This window comes from Mandrillus leucophaeus, unplaced genomic scaffold (assembly GCF_000951045.1).
Source record: "Mandrillus leucophaeus isolate KB7577 unplaced genomic scaffold, Mleu.le_1.0 Scaffold66, whole genome shotgun sequence".
NCBI lineage: Eukaryota > Metazoa > Chordata > Mammalia > Primates > Cercopithecidae > Mandrillus > Mandrillus leucophaeus.
The window spans coordinates 5,904,290-5,922,669 of record NW_012107141.1 but is presented as its reverse complement, the minus strand read 5'-3'; the positions used below and the strand labels follow the sequence as shown (position 1 = coordinate 5,922,669).

The following is an 18,380-nucleotide window of genomic DNA, read 5'->3' as shown; positions in this document are numbered from 1 at the left end:
TGAGCCGAGATCGCGCCACTGCACTCCAGCCTGGGCGACAGAGCGAGACTCTGTCTCAAAAAAAAAAAAAAGAGAGACAGGATTTTGGCGTGGCTCACGCCTATAATCCAAGCACTTTGGGAGACTGAGGCGGGCAGATCACCTGGGGCTGGGGGTTTGAGACCAGCCTGACCAACCTGGAGAAACCCTGTCTCTACTAAACAAACAAACAAACAAAATACAGAACTAGGCGGGCCTGGTGGTGCATGCCTGTAATCCCAGCTACTCGGGAGGCTGAGGCAGGAGAATCGCTTGAACCCAGAGGGTGGAGGTTGTGGTGAACCGAGATTGCGCCATTGCACTCCAGCCTGGGCAACAAGAGCAAAACTCCCATCTCAAAAAAAAAAAAAGGAGACAGGATTTTACTCTGTCACTCAGGCTGAATATAGTTGACATAATCATAATGCAGCTTTGAATTCTTGGGCCCAAGTGATGCTCTTCCCTCACCCTCCCAAAGTACTGGAATTATAGGCTTGTGCCACCTCACTGAGCTGATTTTATTCTTTATATTATATGCATTTGTTATGCTGTTTCACAATAAATAATACTGTGGTAACATCCTGGTGAATGTATTTTATGTACATTTTAGTTCACAACAGTAAAGATTCCTAGTGGTAAATTGCTAGGTCAAAGGGATATGTGCATTCTAATTTCATACAGCCTGTGTACTTGCCCTCCAAAACATTCTAGTCTTTAGCCATCCTTAAAATTGTTAAATTCTTGGACCTGCCACCAGATAGAAGACTTTTAATATACAATGGCATTAAAAATTAATAAATGGGGCCGGGCATGGTGGCTCACGCCTGTAATCCCAGCACTTTGGGAGGCCAAGGCGGGTGGATCACGAGGTCAGGAGATAGAGACCATCCTGGCTAACATGGTGAAACCCCGTCTCTACTAAAAATACAAAAAAGTTAGCCGGGTGTGGTGGTGGGCGCCTGTAGTCCCAGCTACTCGGGAGGCTGAGGCAGGAGAATGGCGTGAACCCGGGAGGCGGAGCTTGCAGTGAACGGAGATTGCGCCACTGCACTCCAGCCTGGGCAACAGAGCGAGACTCCATCTTAAAAAAAAAAAAAATTAATTAATAGAATTAGTGGGAAGATTTTGTTTCAGACAATTTGATAATAAAGAGGGAATATTAATATTAATGATCAGGTAAAAGGAGAGCTAGGCTATTATATTATAAGGTTAAGGACTTAATAAAAAGTTGTAGGCTGGATGCAATGGCTCATATCTTTAATCCCAGCATTTTGGGAGGCTGAGGCAGGAGGATTACTTGAGTCCAGGAGTTCGAGACCAAACTGGGCAACATAGCAAGACTTTGTCTCTGCTGAAGAACAAAAAATGAGACTGGAGGAGGTCAAGACTGCAATGAACTGTGATCACACCAGTATACTCCCACCTGGGCGACAGAGTAAGACCATGCCTCAAAAAAACAAAGAAAGCCAGGTGCTGTGCCTCACACCTGTAATTCCAGCAGCTTGGGAGGCTGAGGTGGACAGATCACTTAAGGCCAGGAGTTTGAGACCAGCCCGACCAACATGGCAAAACCCTGTCTCTACTAAAAAAAAAAAAAAAAAAACAGCTGGGCGTGGTGGCAAACACCTGAAGCCCCAGCTACTTGGAAGGCTGAGGCAGGAGAATTGCTTGAACCCAGGATGTTGAGGTTGCAGTGAGCCGAGATAGCGCCACTGTTCTCCAGCCTGGGCAACAAAGATTCCATCTCAAAAAAAAAAAAAAAAAACGTTTAGAATATTAAAAGCCATTTAAAGTCACATTTTTACTTCTAATCCTGAAGATGAAGGATTAACCAAAGTCACAGCTCTCACATTTGAGGTATTTTGGGCTTTTTTTATTATTATTTTCTAGATGGAGTTTTGCTCTTATTGCCCAGGCTGGACTGCAGTGGTATAATCTCGGCTCACTGCAACCTCCACCTCCCAGGTTCAAGCGATTCTCCTGCCTTGGCCTCCTGAGTAGCTGGGGTATTACAGGTGCCCAGCACCACACCCAGCTAATTTGTTGTATTTTTTAGTAGAGACAGGGTTTCACCACGTTGGCCAAGCTGGTCTTGAACTGACCTCAGGTGATCCACCTGCCTTGGCCTCCCAAAGTGCTGGGATTACAGGCGTGAGGCACCGTGCCTGGTCATTTTTGGCTTTTTAAACTGGCAGTCATTTATTTTATTTATTTATTTATTTTTATTTTTTGAGACAGAGTCTTGTTGCTCTGTCACCAGGATGGAGTACAGTGACACGATCTTGGCTCACTGCAACCTCCGCCTCCTGGGCTCATGCCATTCTCCTGCTTCAGCCTCCCAAGTCGCTTGGGCTACAGGCGCCCACCACCATGCCCAGCTAATTTTTTGTGTTTTTGGTAGAGATGGGGTTTCACCGTGTTAACCAGGATGGTCTTGATCTCCTGACCTTGTGATCCGCCCGCCTCAGCCTCCCAAAGTGTTGGGATTACAGGTGTGAGCCACCGCGCCTGGCCTATCTGGCAGTCATTTAGACTGTGTGAATTAGTTTGGGTATGCAGGTGTTACGAAGCAAAGATAAAAGAGTTCATATTGTGTGCTCTGTTTAAGTTGGTAGACCTCTTCTCTTTTGGAGATTCCCATTACCAATAGACATCAGCACCAACTAAATAGGTGGGTTCAATATAGATGTCTGTAGATCTTCACCAGTTTAGGAAGGAAATTACCAGATGGTTTGAAAATGATGCAGGCCGGGCGTGGTGGCTAATGCCTGTAATGCCGCTACTTTGAGAGACCTAGCTGGGCCGGTCACCGGTCAGGAGTTCGAGACTAGCCTGATTAACATGGTGAAACCCTATCTCTACTAAAAATACAAAATTAGCCAGGCTTGGTGGTGCATGCTTGTAATCCCAGTTACTTGGGAGGCTGAGTCTGGAGAATCACTTGAACCTGGGAGGTGGAGGTTGCAGTGAGCTGAGATCATGCCACTGTACTCCAGCCTGGGCAACAAGAGCAAAACTCCATCTCAAAAAAATACTAATAATAATGATGCAGCCTGGATGCAGTGGTTCACGCCTATAATCCCAGCACATTGGGAGGCTGAGGCAGGCGGATTGCATAAGACCAAGAGTTCGGGACCAGCCTGGGCAACATGGTGAAACCCCGTCTCTACTAAAAATACAAAAACTGGCTGGACATGGTGGCACCTGCCTGTAGTCCCAGCTGCTTGGGAGGCTGAGGTGGGAGGATCCGTTGAGCCTAGGAGGTCAAGTCTGCAGTGAGCTGAGATCATGCCACTGCACTCCAGCCTGGGCGACAGAATGAGACCCTGTCTGTCTCCAAAAGAAATTATAATGCTAATAATGTTGCTCTTTTGAGCACCTTACCCTGCAACTTGTTAAAGAATTCTTACATATCCCAGGTTTGCTGTCTAGCTATTGTAAGTAATTGAAGCAGTGGTATTCTGGAAGAGAAATTAGAAAAGGTGTTAAGGAGAAGGGGAAAGCAGAAACTTCAGGGTAATTTGATAGACTAAAGTAAATTTTACTTATAGATGTATTTTAAGAAAGTTGATTATAAAGGATTTTTATTTTATTTATTTATTTTTTGAGATGGAGTCTTATTCTGTCTCCCAGGCTGGAGTGCAGTGGCACAATCTCGGCTCACTGCAACCTCCACCTCTCAGGTTCAAGCAATTCTACAGGCACGTGCCACCACGTCCGGCTAATTTTTTGTATTTTTAGTAGAGACAGGGTTCAACTGTGTTAGCCAGGATGGTCTCGATCTCCTGACCTTGTAATCTGCCCACCTCCAAATGCCAAAGTGGTGGGATTACAGGCGTGAGCCACTGCGCCCGGCCCTGAATTGTTTTTGGGTTATAAAGACAGTAGGCTGACAAGTTTGAAGAGTTTTAACAAGTAAGTAAAACAGGCAAGAGAGAAAGAACTAATAATCATTTGCAGATATCTGCTATGGGGAAAGATGTATATAGTGCTCTATAAGTATTGGTACTTTGGTTTAATTTTACATGTTTTCTTTTACAGCAATTGGTGCTGAAAATTCAGAAAAAACAGATGAGAATTCAGATAAAGAGGTGGAAGTAGAAGAATCTCCAGAGAAAATAAAAGTACAAACAACACCAAAAGTAGAAGAAGAACAGGATTTGAAAGTATGTATATTACTTGATGCAACTTGACAAATTTTTATCATTATTATTATTATTATCATTATTTTGAGATGAAGTCTAGCTCTGTCACCCAGGCTGGAGTGCAGTGGCACGATCTCGGCTCACTGCAACTTCTGCCTCCTGGGTTCAAGCTATTCTCCTGCCTCAGCCTCCCCAGTAGCTGAGATTACAGGCGTGCACCACCACTCCCAGCTAATTTTTGTATTTTTCGTAGAGACGGGGTTTCACCATGTTGGCCAGGCTGGTCTCGAACTCCTGGCTCCGTGATCCGCCAACATTGGCCTGCCAAAGTGCTGGGATTACAGGCGTGAGCCACTGTGCCCGACCCGCCAATTTTTTTTTTTTTTTCTTTTTTTTTCCCCCCCTAAGGCAGAGTCTTGCTCTGCCACCCAGGCTGGAGTGCAGTGGCCCGATCTTGGCTCACTGCATCCTCTGCCTCCCAGGTTCAAGCAGTTCTTCTGCCTCAGCCTCCTAAGTAGCTGAGATTACACCACCACACCTGGCAAGTTTTTGTATTTTTAGTAGAGACGGCATTTCACCATGTTGGCCAGGCTGGTCTCGAAATCTTGACCTTGTGATCCACCCGCTTTGGCCTCCCAAAGTGCTGGGATTACAGGTGTGAACCACTGCACCCGGCCCAATTTTTTTTTTAATGCCAGTTATTATTAAACTGCTTTCTGTTAAGTAGTAAAAGTAATAGTAATGTTTCCAAACCTAAATTGTTTACTTGGTTAGATGAAAAGATCATATTTAAGCCTGAAATAATTAATTACAAGGCTGACTTGATACTGAGAAATTATCTAACATCCTAACTGCTTAATTGCTTTCTTCAAATTAAGCCTCTGTTTGAGAAGCAGTAGCTTATAGGCTTCTCTAGTTTGGGAGAAAAGTCACAGATTTAATTCCGGTGTGCAATACTGGTCTTTACACAAAGGCAAATTTAGTTTGAATTGCATTTCTAACCTAATCTCATGGGAGAGTTGAACCAAATAAGTATTGGCTATTTAAGGGTGGTCTGTTGGAAAAACCACTTAACATGTTATTTTGACTTGAAAGAGTATCCAATTACTAGTTAGGGAACAACCAAGTAGAAGGGACTGGGATAATTAATTTTGTTTCGGGCTTCAGCAGGTGGCTAATATAAGCAATTAATGGATAAATGGCAATTTGACAATATTGGTATTTATATCATTCAGGATCTATTTTTTCCAGCTTTGTTGAGCTATAATTGACTATACATATATCTTGCATGTACTATGTCATAATTTGTTATATATGTATATTACGATATGATTATCACAAACAAGGTAAATTAACTTACATATCACCTTACCTTGGAGAGTTGTCTTGTGTGTGTATGTGGGGATAACACATAAGATCTATACTCTTAACAAATTTCAGGTATCGTTAACTGTAGTCACCGTGCTGTGCTTTAGATTTCCAAATTTATTTTATTTTATTTTATTTATGTATTTATTTATTTTTTTGAGGCAGAGTCTCGCTCTGTCGCCAGGCTGGATTGCAGTGGCACAGTCTTGGCTCACTGCAACCTCCACCTCCCAGGTTCAAGTGATTCTCCTGCCTCAGCCTTCCAAGTAGCTGGGACTACAGGTGTGCACCACCATGGCCACCTCATTTTTGTATTTTTAGTAGAGATGGGGTTTTACCATGTTGGCGAGAATGGTCTCTATCTCTTGACCTTGTGATCTGCCTGCCTCAGCCTCCCAAAGTGCTGGGATTACAAGTGTGAGCCACCACACCCGGCCCCAAAATGTATTTTATAACTGAAAGTTTATATTCTTTGACCAACATCTCCCCATATCCACCTGTCTCCAGCACCTGGCAACCACCATTCTAATTCTACTCTTTGAGTTTAGCTTTTCAAGATTGGGATCCATTTGCAACTATTGAATTCCATGTTGTATTAGAATGCATTATGATGGGCTGGGCACAGTGGCTCACATCTGTAATCTCAGCACTTTTGGAGACTGAGGCAGGAGGCTGACTTGAGACCAGGAGTTCAGGAGCACCCTGGGCAATAGCAAGACCTTTGTCTAAAACAAAATAATTGTTTTGAATAATTTTTAAAATGCATTGATTATGTAGATATGGTATTTGATTCCTGTCATTATTTGTCACTTTGTTATGTGTATGATGTTACTATAAATTAGAATTTTATATTCTGGATAACTAAATACAGCTGTTGAGGGAAGGCTCTTTATAGGCAGACCTATATTTCTGATGTCTGTAAGAATAAATGAAGGATTGTACATAATACAGAAAATGTTACAGATTCTAGTTTTACTTTTCTTCTTTTCTGCATTGTAGTTTCAGATTGGAGAACTGGCAAATACCCTGACAAGCAAATTTGAATTTCTAGGCATAAATAGACAATCCATCTCCAACTTTCATGTGCTGCTCTTACAGACTGAGGTAAGTTTTTTTTGGCGTAAACAGTAAGTGAATGAAATGCTGTATGTGTTACAACTCTGTCTTGCTTACATTTTAAGCCTAAATTTAAATTTTTAGCCTTAAAGCATATTTGAGCCAACAATCCAAGAAATAAAACTGTATTAACCAAAGCACAGTAAATAGATTTTTTTCTCACAAATTAAAATTAAATTCTGATGGTCAGATGAGGCCATGTAATGTTGAAGGTACTTTGTAAGTGTTAAAGCATTATCAGTCTGTTTAAAAAGAAAAGTTGAATCCTGTTTGTAACTTACATACTTTACAAAATGGCAGGGCAGGATTAGGTAAGGAGCTCCTGTAGGAAGCTGACTAATTTCCTTAAGAACTGAACCCTTCCCTTGGCCAGGCACGGTGGCTCATACCTGTAATCCCAGCACTTTGGGAGGCCGAGGCAGGTGGATCACCTAGGGCAGGAGTTCGAGATCAACCTGACCAACATGGTGAAACTCCACCTCTACTAAAAATACAAAATCAGCTGGGCTTGGTGGCACATGCCTGTAATCCCAGCTACTCGGGAAGCTGAGGCAGGAGAAGGGCTTGAACCCAGGAGGTGGAGGTTATGAGCAGAGATCGCTCCACTGTACTCTAGCCTGGATGACAGAGCCAGAATCTGAGTCCATCTCAAAAGAAAAAAAAAAACAAAACTGAACCCTTAACTGATTACTAACAGTACTGGAATAAGTGAACTATCTTCCCAAAAAAAGTAAAACTACTGGGGAAACCAATCTTAATAAATCCAAAGGGGAAGACAAAACTACTACTCATTTTCACACATACTGGAGAGTTGGTGGTGTAAAAAATATCTTAGAGCCCAATTTCATTTTTCAGAACTCTGTCGTGTACTTAAGATTTTTTTTTTTTTTGAAATGGAGTTTCGCTCTTGTCACCCAGACTGGAGTGCAATGGCACAATCTTGAATCTTGGCTCATCACAACCTCCGCCTCCCAGGTTCCAGTGATTCTCCTGCCTCAGCCTCCTGTGTAGCTGGGATTACAGGCGCCTGCCACCACGCCCAGTTAATTTTGGTATTTTTAGTAGAGACAGGGTCTCACCATGTTGCCCAGGCTGGTCTTGAACTCCTGACCTCAGGTGATCTACCTGCTTTGGCCTCCCAAAGTGCTGGGATTACAGGCATGAGCCACTGCGCCTGGCCTTAAGATTATTTTATGAGATGAAGATGGGGTTTATTTTCCTCTCCGGTCTACTCTCCTGCCAGAGCATAGGGATATAGTCTTGGAGCAGAAGGCTTATATCCCCTTTGCCTGTGTCTCCTGACATACAATAGTAAGTCTTTAACTTATTTGTCTGTTTATTCTAGACTCGAATTGCAGACTGGCGGGAAGGGGCTCTTAATGGAAACTACCTTAAACGAAAACTTCAGGATGCAGCAGAACAACTAAAACAGTATGAAATAAACGCCACTCCTAAAGGCTGGTCCTGCCACTGGGACAGGTACGCACTCTTCTCCCCTTTTCACCTTTCACCTTTGACATCTCAGACATGATTTGTGATCACCACCATCTGACGACATGACAGCCTGTCTGGAGACTGAGAGCAGCTGCAGTTAGCGGTGCTGGGCAGGCAAAGCACCGCAAGCACAAAGTTTGGCCAGCCACACATTGGAGAAACAAAAGCAGTGTTTAAAGTGTACCATGTAACGGATTTTTTCCCAAGATATGGACAAAGCTGGTTTTTACTCTCCAGAGTGTTGCACGGAGTAGGGCGGGCTTGGGGGTTAAGCGCATGCGAGAGCTCTGTGCGCTTTACAGGACCTCTGGAAGCAACTACTCCTGATTAACCTCGGTGAAGTTAAGGAAAACTTCGTGGCTGAAGATGTGAATGAAGAACAAGATTACTATCCTCTGCCAGCAGGTCAGATGAAAACATTTCTTTATATATTTGGCTTTTCTTGATTTTTTTTTCGTTATTTGAAATCTTTGCTCTTTTATTTTTCAGCTCCCAGATCCTCTCCCTCTCTTTAGCTTTCACTGTGTTTGATATCAAGAATATGAAATGTGAATTCCACGGTCCAAGAGGGGAAGAGTCACCTTTCACAAACTTCGTTGTTCTCTTCTTTGGAAGGGAAATTAGTGTTCTAGGCGATTGAGTCCCTTCATTAATGAAACTTGAAACCCTGTTATGCATTGGCAAATAACAAAAAAAGAGAAAAATGTTTTCTAAGTCTCATCTGTTGGAGTGAGAGGGTTCAGGGCTGTATTCACAGAGTTGCTGGCAGTGCAAATAGCTTTGAATTATCCTTGGTTCTCCATTCTCAGTTGTCAAAGCTCTTTGTTGCCTTTGTGAATAGCAGTCCATTAAGAGGTTCGTCCCTGTGAGAGCAGACTGCTGTCCTGGGACAGGACCAAATGGAAGTGTCTTTGTAGGAGAATGGGTTTTAAAACATGTGTTTTCTTTCTTGTAATTTAGGGATCATAGACGGTATTTCTATGTAAACGAACAGTCGGGCGAGTCTCAGTGGGAGTTTCCAGATGGTGAAGAGGAAGAAGAAGAAAGCCAAGCACAAGAAAGTAGAGATGAGACTCTTGCCAAACAGACCTTGAAAGACAAAACTGGCACTGATTCAAATTCTACAGAATCCTCTGAAACTTCCACAGGTGGGACAATTTACCTTGTACTAATTGCGCAGAAATGACTTTAGAAGAAAAATTTTACTAATTTACATCATTAAAAGAACAGATTTTATGTCATAATAATATAAGCTTCTGATTGAGAATAGTGATGTGAACTAAAACAAGGAATACATGAGTTATTATGGTTGGAAATCAACATACTATTGTTATCATGTATAAAACTGTGCCCCAAAATGAAAAGATAAGCCAATAGATTTTGATTTTAAAAGATTGTTTTATAACCATTCTATCATGCCCCTGACTAAACTGTGGGTCTCCAAAAATAGGAATGCTAATTAGTGCTAAAGAACTAGATAAACTATCAATATATGTGGCATGCTGAGATTTGTTCTACATTTCTATACAACACTTAGTCTGTTCATATTGCAGCCTCATTTCTCACCTCCACTAATCTTACAAAAAGGATGGTTGGTACAAATCAAAATGATATAAAGAAATGCCATTAGTGCTTGTTTCAGAGAAGCAAAATAGTTGATCGTTAAAAATCACAAGCAATCTTCTCTGGTCTAAAACAATTGACAATAGGATGGATCATTCCATTTTTAAGGTACTCTTAGAAGAATTTAGTTTTTTAAAGGATAGGCTTTCATGCTCCTCAGTTCCTTTAAGGATCTAATAGCTCTTCAGAAGAGCCTCAACTTGACTGCCACATTATTAAAGAAGCAATTTTTCCCCCTTTCAATCTCTTCCTGGAATGACAAATATAAGTGAATAATGAAGCATACTCAAGACTTCAATTAACCTTTACCTTTTTTGTTTTTAGTTTTTAAAAATTTTCCAGTGTGTAAAGAAACTTCTACCTTTTAATCTTAAGAATTGGTAGCTATTTGTTAAACTGATGGCATATGAAGGCAAGAGTCTATAATAGTAGATCTTTGAAAATTTGAAAAAGTGAAATTTGTCAATAACAGAGTTAGGAGCTGAATTATTTTGTCTGATACTTATCCAAGTTGATGCTTGTACTCTACTGGCTCCCTGATCATAGTAGAAAAGCACTAGTAATGTACCAAATGAAACTGGTTGTGTGCCAGATGATGTTGTTAACTTCTTAAATAGCCTAGGAATCGTCAGCAGGTCACGTACAACTGCAGTGATAATTTTAGAACATAGCAAAAGGCCGATTTTATTCTACTTCACGTTTTAGAAGTGCATTTTTTCAACTTACGGGGCATTTTCCTTCTCTTTTACATGAAGAGATTTTCTTCTGAATATTTTTCCTCTCTTTTGGTAGCAGTGATAGACATGTCTAATAATATATTGGTTCTTTTCGTTTGCTTTTTAGTAGTTAATGAACTGAAGAGGCTTGATCATGGTTCTGGATAGGTGGCTCCACTCCTGACCACTGTCAATGTCCCTTCTGTGTTCCACGGTTGAAAATGCCACTGTTACCAATTCTGAGTGTTCTGTGAACACTTGAGATTAGTATTAAGCTGTTTTCTCCTTTTATGACACACATAGTTGATGCTGTCTGGTAAAAGGAGGCTCTTGAGCCATTCCTATTTAATTAAAACAGAACTAGTTGTAGTGTAGGAAAAAGCCACTGGTAAAACAGATTATATTCTTCAGCCTCTCTTTATTGAGAACCCCTAGAATTGCAGGATAAACTTGATCTAAGTAAAATCCAAATCTTACACTAAGGTCTGTGAGATTTAAGAGCAATAATCAACAGTTCTAAGCCTAATAAAGAGAGCTCTTAATCAACTCAGTGGTGGTTAAAACCAGCTGTCTTTTAAAGAAGAAAAAAAGCAAAACACAGCAATGCCCTGTCTCTTTAGAAAATTGTTTTAAAAGTTAGCCAGGTATAGTTAGTGGCCCACGCCTGTAGTGCCAGCTATTTGGGAGGTTGAGGTGGGAAGATTGCTCAAGCCCAGGATTTAGAGGCTGTAGTGAGCCATAATTGAACCACTGCACTCCAGCCTGAGCGACAGAGAGCAAGACCCTGTCTCAAAAATAAAGTCGGGGAAGGAGTGCAAAATTACACTGTGAGAAGCCAAGGAAGTTTCAACGTTCTATTTATTTTTCTAAGTCATTTTTAATCATTATTTATTGTTTCAGTGTTTGAATTTAACATTATGATTTTAAAGATGGAGTGGGTTCTAAAGATGAGTTGGGTTCAAGATATCCAATGTATCTATTATATTGGGCTTATGTCACTTAGGTGAAGTTTAGCTGCTTTTTCTTTTTAATCTCTATGGAACAATTTGTATAATTTCTTGCTTTAAATTGCTAAACTGAGCTCTTCATTCAAAATACTAAACAATAATTTCTATTTGGGGGAAAATTAAGGAAGGCTTTCTATACATAGAAATAAAGATGTCTAGGCCGGGTGCAGTGGCTCATGCCTGTAATCCCAGTACTTTGGGAGGCTCAGGCAGGTGAATCACCAGAGGTCAGGAGTTCAAGACCAGCCTGGGCAACATGGTGAAACCCCGTCTCTACTAAAAGTACAAAAATTAACTGGGCGTGGTGGCAGGCGCCTGTAATCCCAGCTACTCGGGAGGCTGAGGCACGAGAATCACTTGAACCTGTGAGGCGAAGGTTGCAGTGAGCCAAGATCACGCCATTGCATTCCAGCCTGGGTGACAGAGCACAACTCTTATCTAAAAAGAAAAAAAACGCCTAGAGAAACAAGGTTCTTAGGTGCAGTGACTCCTGCCTGTAATTCCAGCACTTTGGGAGTTTGAGGCAGGAGGATCACTTGAGCTCAGGAATTCAAAACCACCCTGGGCAACATGGCAAGACCCCATCTGCAAAATATTAGCCTAGCTTGGTGGTGGTCCTAGCTACTTGGAAGGCTGAGGTGGGAAGGATCACTTGAGCCTGGTAGGTTGAAGCTGCAGTGAGCTATATTCACACCATTGCACTGTAGCTTAAACAACAAAGTGAGATCCTATCTCCAAAAGAAAAAGGAAAAATGGGAGCTTTAAAAAATTAATTTTGGCCAGACACAGTGGCTCACGGCTGTAATGCCAGCACTTTGGGAGGCCAATGTGCATGGATCACTTGAGGTCAGGAGTTTGAGACCAGCCAACATGGTGACCCCCGTCTCTACTAAAAATACAAAAATTAGCCAGGTGTGGTGGCAGGTGCCTGTAATCCCAGCTACTCGGGAGGCTGATGCAGGAGAATCACTTGAACCCAGGAGGCAGAGATTACAGTGAACTCAGATTGCACCTCTGCACTCCAGCCTGGGTAACAGAGTGAGACACTGTCTTTAAAAGAAAAAAAAAATGAAGAATTTGTATGCTCATAACATATTCAGTTTTAAGCTTGTAGCTTTTAAATCTTTTAGCATGTAATAAAAGCTGCTTAGGCCGAGCATGGTGGCTCATACTTGTAATCCCAGCATTTTGGGAGGCTGAGGCAGGAGGATCACCTGAGGTCGGGAGTTCAAGACCAGCCTGACCAACATGTAGAAACCCTGTCTCTACTAAAAATACAAAATTAGCCGGGTGTGGTGGCATGCCTGTAATCCTAGCTACTCGGGAGGCAGAGGCAGGAGAATCGCTTGAACCCAGGCTGTGGAGGTTGTGGTGGGCCAATATCGCACCATTGCGCTCCAACCTGGGCAACAAGAGTAAGAGTCCGTCTCAAAAAAAAAAAAAATGCTGTGTATACCATTTTAACCTCTGCTTGGGCTTCAGACTTAAATATTCTCTTAAACAGCAAAAATACCAACTAGGTTAAATTTAAAAGCAAGGAGAAGCTTCATTGTAATACGACTTCCGTGTGTATTCAAACTAGAATTTTCTGATGGTCTTCCTAAGGTAAAGGAGATAATTGTCATTACTATGACACAGCTTTTATGTTTTGAATAAACTTAGTTTGGAGATTCAAGTATTTTTATTATTTATTTTCATGTGAGACGGGTAATGTGCAGACCTCATAACAAAGTTTGAGGGAGACACATTGTACATGAGAATTTGAAGTGCTTATGAAACACAAAAGCAGAGGCCGGGTGCGGTGGCTCACATCTGTAATCCCAGAACTGGGAGGCCAAGGCACACGGATCACTTGAGGTCAGGAGTTTGAGACCAGCCTGGCCAACATGGCGAAACCCCCTCTCTTACTAAAAATACAAAAATTAGTCGAGTGTGATGGTATGGGCCTGTAATCCCAGCTACTTGGGAGGCTGAGGTAGGAGAATCGCTTGAACCTGGGAGGTGGAGGTTGCCTTGAACGTGGGAGGTGAGCCAAGATTGTGCCACTGCACTCCGGCGTGGGCCACAGAGTGAGACTCTGTCATAAAAAAAAAAAAAGGAAAAAAAGCATTGGATTCACGTATTCTAAAAATGCTCCTTGTTTGTGGCTAAATTTATCAAGTCTAGTTTAATCTCATATTTACACAGAGTTTAGTTAATTCTAATTAGCTTTGTTGGAGGTCATAAACCACATTATTAACCTTGAACTGACTCTGTGTTTCCTTGAGTTCCTCTGCATAGCGGTATGTCACCATTGTAAACATGTTGATTGCATTATGCTTCTAGATGAGACATCCACCAATATTTGAAAATCTCACTGGTCCCAGTGCAGTGGTGTTTGCAACTAATTGATCACAACGTTACAGACTTTGTTTCTTCTCCATTGCTGCTGCTTCATTTGACTAGCCTTTAAAAAAAAAAAAGAAAATAGAGAAAATCTTAACTTATATTTACCTACTATATGTTGTGATTCGTTTAATACAAGGAAGTTTAATCCTTAATAATTACATTAATCCTCAACATTTATTAACTTAGTTCCGATGTAGTCCTTGTGTACTATTATATAAGGTAGACTGCTTGGCCATACTTTGTCTAAAAGTTAATGCATAAATTAATATTAAATATGGCCAAATACAAAAGTTTAATGAGTCATTTGAGGTCATTTAGCCAGAAAACTGCCTTAATGTTCCTGGTGAATGTTTTTCAATGTCCTTTTCCAAAAGTAGCAGTAAGCAGCAGTCTTAAAATAATTAAGGAGACGTGGGAATGATGTTGTTAAAGTCTTTTACACAATGTATTGTCTGTCTGTTCCGTAAAAAGTAAAACTACTCTATTTGTGACCAGCTTGGGCAACACAGTGAGACTGTCTCTTAAAAAAAATTAACAATTAGCCAGGTGTGGTGATGCACACCTGTAGTCCTAGCAATTCAGGAGGCTGAGGTAGGAAGATCGCTTAAGCAAGCATTTGAGGTTAGAATGAGCTATAATCGCACCACCTATACTCCAGCCTGGGCAACAGAGCAAGACCCAAATGGTTGCTTTGTTTGTTTTACCTTGTTGAGTGCCAGTGTGTATTTTGAGCAAAGCAGTGTAAATGGCCTTCTTGCCCTAGAGTCTTTCATAATTGAGCCTTATTTAATCTACCACTTTGACCATGAAATTTAACAGGTGACTTCTTCTGGGTATCTACTCCAGGTGAAGTGAGATTTTTTTTTTTGACTGAGATGTCTAAAGCTCTTGGATTCCTGGTATTTCACCAGGACATCTTAGTAAAGCAGGAAGTATCAGATGAGGAAACAGACTTGAGTTCTAGCTCTGGTCTGGCCACTAACATTGATATGATCTTGGGCAAGTTAGTTCCTGCCTGGGTTTCATTACCTTTAACTGAGGAGGTTGAAATAGATGATTTCTCATGTCTCTTCTACTCCTAAATTCTATGATTTTAGGGAGAAAATCCCCTTCAACATTCCTGGGATATATATCTAATAGTCCCATATATTGTGAAACTTCCCTATTGACGATAAAGAGGGCTGGGGAAGGCTACAAGTAAGTATATCCTATTTTTTCTAATCTTTATAGGTTTTCCCAGCAGAGAAAAGACAGTAATCAATGATGGCTTTTACAAAGTTTGAGGAAAGCTGATCCTGCAACTTTTCAGCTGCAATTTCGTAATGCAGACTTCAGCAACAGCAATTTCAAAACCTCTGCAGTTTTAAAAAATCTGAGTTATATACTTTGAAGATTTATCTTCCTAAATTTCTCTTTTATCATCACAAAAGTAAAAATTGCCGTCCCTAACTTGTGTCTCTGTGATTTCACAAATGAATGTAATATATGCAAAGGTGTGAAGGAATGATATAGTTGACAGTAGCACCTTGCAAATGGATTTTTAAAATTCAGTAACCCAAATTAAACACAATGGGTAGAATTTTCCTAAGTATTTTGAATGAATATTCTGGGTCATCTTCACTCACTTTGTCTAGCTCACTAAAAAATAAAGTATGTGGAATAATTATTGCAGGTGCACATTATTCACTCACTCCTTCACTTTTGAAATAGACTCCAGACTATTACTTTTATTTGTGTATGTTGAAGCTTTTGAGTGTTTGAAATAAAAAACTTCAAACTACAGATTCAGATGACTGCATTTCTCGTTGAGTTGATGTAATATTCTTCTTCTACTCATCCATAAATATGAACCCAAAGGACAATTATAACACAGATGGGGAAGGTGCTATGAAGTTCATAAATTTATCTTTCCACGGAAGTCATTTTTGAACTGAGTTGTTGAATATTTTAGCGACGTCAGTATAGAATAGATGCCTGTGGGCCAAATTTTTTTCAAGGAAGGAGCCACTCCCTGCTGTTTGACACCAGATTCTATACTGTTTTGTACACTGCGCTAGGTTCCTACAAATGTTTGTCTTATTGACCAGTTGAACATTTCTATGAATATAAGCCAGGGAGTTTTTGTCTTGCTTTTTCCCTGACTCTTAACCTGTTTTCATAGGTTCTCTTTGCAAAGAATCCTTTTCTGGTCAAGTTTCTTCTTCATCACTCATGCCACTTACTCCATTCTGGACCCTCCTTCAGTCAAATGTTCCTGTGCTTCAACCTCCATTACCCTTGGAAATGCCACCACCCCCACCTCCACCTCCAGAATCACCTCCACCCCCTCCTCCACCACCTCCTCCTGTGGAAGATGGTGAGATCCAGGAGGTAGAGATGGAGGATGAGGGAAGTGAGGAGCCCCCTGCCCCAGGAACAGAGGAGGATACCCCTTTGAAACCTTCAGCACAAACCACAGTTGTAACTAGCCAGGTAAGTAATGCCCTTTGGCATTCTGAATGATTTTGAGGACTGCAGCATGATTGACACCATGTTTTATTTTAGAAGCATATGTTTAAAGGCCGGGCACAGTGGCTCAGGCCTATAATCCTAGCACTTTGGGAGGTCAAGGCAGGAGGATTGCTTAAGCCCAGGAGGCTGCAGTGAGTCACAATCTCACCTCTGCAGCTCGTGCAACAGAATGAGAGCCTGTCTCAGAAAAGGAGGTGGGAGCAGGCTATGCTTAACCATGACCTTCAGCCACTGATTACAAATGTTTGTGTTTCAGAGTTCAGTTGATTCCACCATCTCTAGTTCTTCTTCCACTAAAGGAGTAAAGAGGAAAGCTACAGAAATTAGTACTGCAGTGGTTCAGAGGTCAGCTACCATTGGCAGTTCTCCAGTTCTGTATAGCCAGTCAGCTATAGCTACAGGTAATTGTGATTAGAGCATGGTTTTTCCTCAATGTATTGTTTCTTTTCTTTTCAGCATTAGGTGCCATTAAAACTAAAGAAATGTTAAAGACTCTTGATTGCAAAGACTGTCAGTATGCATTTATTTTACTTACTTAAAAAACAACAACCAAAAAAAAAAAGCCACACACTTTTTAACAGTTTAGCTGGCGGTGCACAGTGGCTCACACCTATATTCCCAGCACTTCAGGGGGAATGGTGGATTGCTTGAGCTCAGGAGTTGGAGACCAGCCTGGACAACATGGCAAAAGCCTGTCTACAAAAAAGACAAAAATTAGCCAGGCGTGATAGTCCGCGCCTATAGTCCCAGCTACTCAGGAGACTGAGGTGAGAGGATCACTTGAGCCCTGGAGGTTGAGGCTGCAGTGAGCTGTGATCACACTGCTGTACTTCATCTAGTCTGGGCGACAGAGCAAAACTCTGTCTCAAAAACACAAAAAACGTTCAGCACGTATCCTTTCAGATTGTCTTTTGTATATTTATGTACATTGGTGATTTTGATGTTTAGGTAGTTTAATGCCAAGGTATTCAAAATTAATATATTTTGCTACTAGCAAATATGGCTATGTTTTTTAGAAAAAATATACTGGAATCATTTTCTATATGATCTAATCCCCACTTTTCTTTTCATTGCATCTGTTCTTGTCATGATGTCCTTTTTATAGTATAATTTTATGTTTTCTGTGTTAGGTCACCAGGCAGCAGGGATTGGAAACCAGGCAACAGGAATTGGACATCAGACAATACCAGTTAGCCATCCAGCAGCAGGAATGGGTCATCAGGCCAGAGGAATGAGCCTGCAGTCAAATTACCTTGGACTAGCGGCAGCACCTGCAATTATGAGTTATGCAGAATGTTCCGTCCCAATTGGAGTGACTGCTCCTTCATTACAACCAGTTCAGGCCCGAGGTGCTGTGCCTACCACTGCCATTATAGAACCACCACCTCCTCCTCCTCCTCCTCCACCACCACCACCAGCTCCCAAAATGCCACCACCTGAAAAGACAAAAAAAGGAAAGAAAGATAAGGTATAATAAATCGCCCTTTTTAAAAATTTATTTTTAAAAATTCTATTGAGGTTATATTCACATAACATAAAATTAACCACTTCAGACTGGCACCGTAGCTCACACCTGTAATCCCAGCACTTTGGGAGGCCAAGGCGGGCAGATCACTTGAAGTCAGGAGTTCAAGACCAGCCTGCCCAACATGGTGAAACCCCGTCTTTACTAAAAATACAAAAGTTAGCCGGGCCTGGTGGCGGATGCCTGTAATCCCAGCTACTCGGGAGGTTGAGGCAGGAGAATCGCTTGAACCCAGGAGGCAGAGGTTGCAGTGAGCTGGGTCAGGGTACTGCACTCCAGCCTGGGTGACAGAGCAAGACTCCGTCTCAAAAAAAAAAAAAAGAAAAGAAAAGAAATTGAAATATCCATCTTATTTTCTCAATGAGGGGACCTTATTCAAAAAATCTGTTTGTCTCAAGTGCTGGGAGGAGAATCAGCTTGGGCCCCCATACCCAGTCCTCACATGAGTACAGTACTCAGTCACGTCAGC

The 18,380-nt window shown here is 41.5% G+C and overlaps 1 protein-coding gene across 2 annotated transcripts in view; it reads left to right on the top strand.

The window, feature by feature from the left end:
* The window catches only part of FNBP4 (formin binding protein 4), a 51,692-nt gene that overhangs the window by 26,212 nt on the left and 7,100 nt on the right, over nucleotides 1-18,380 (top strand). For both annotated transcript variants that reach the window (XM_012001455.1, XM_012001456.1), the window contains exons 9-15: nucleotides 4,060-4,184; nucleotides 6,531-6,635; nucleotides 7,993-8,126; nucleotides 9,102-9,289; nucleotides 16,037-16,347; nucleotides 16,643-16,787; nucleotides 17,517-17,854. In XM_012001455.1, the coding sequence (XP_011856845.1) occupies nucleotides 4,060-4,184; nucleotides 6,531-6,635; nucleotides 7,993-8,126; nucleotides 9,102-9,289; nucleotides 16,037-16,347; nucleotides 16,643-16,787; nucleotides 17,517-17,854 (1,346 nt within the window). The remainder of the gene's footprint in view (nucleotides 1-4,059; nucleotides 4,185-6,530; nucleotides 6,636-7,992; nucleotides 8,127-9,101; nucleotides 9,290-16,036; nucleotides 16,348-16,642; nucleotides 16,788-17,516; nucleotides 17,855-18,380) is intronic.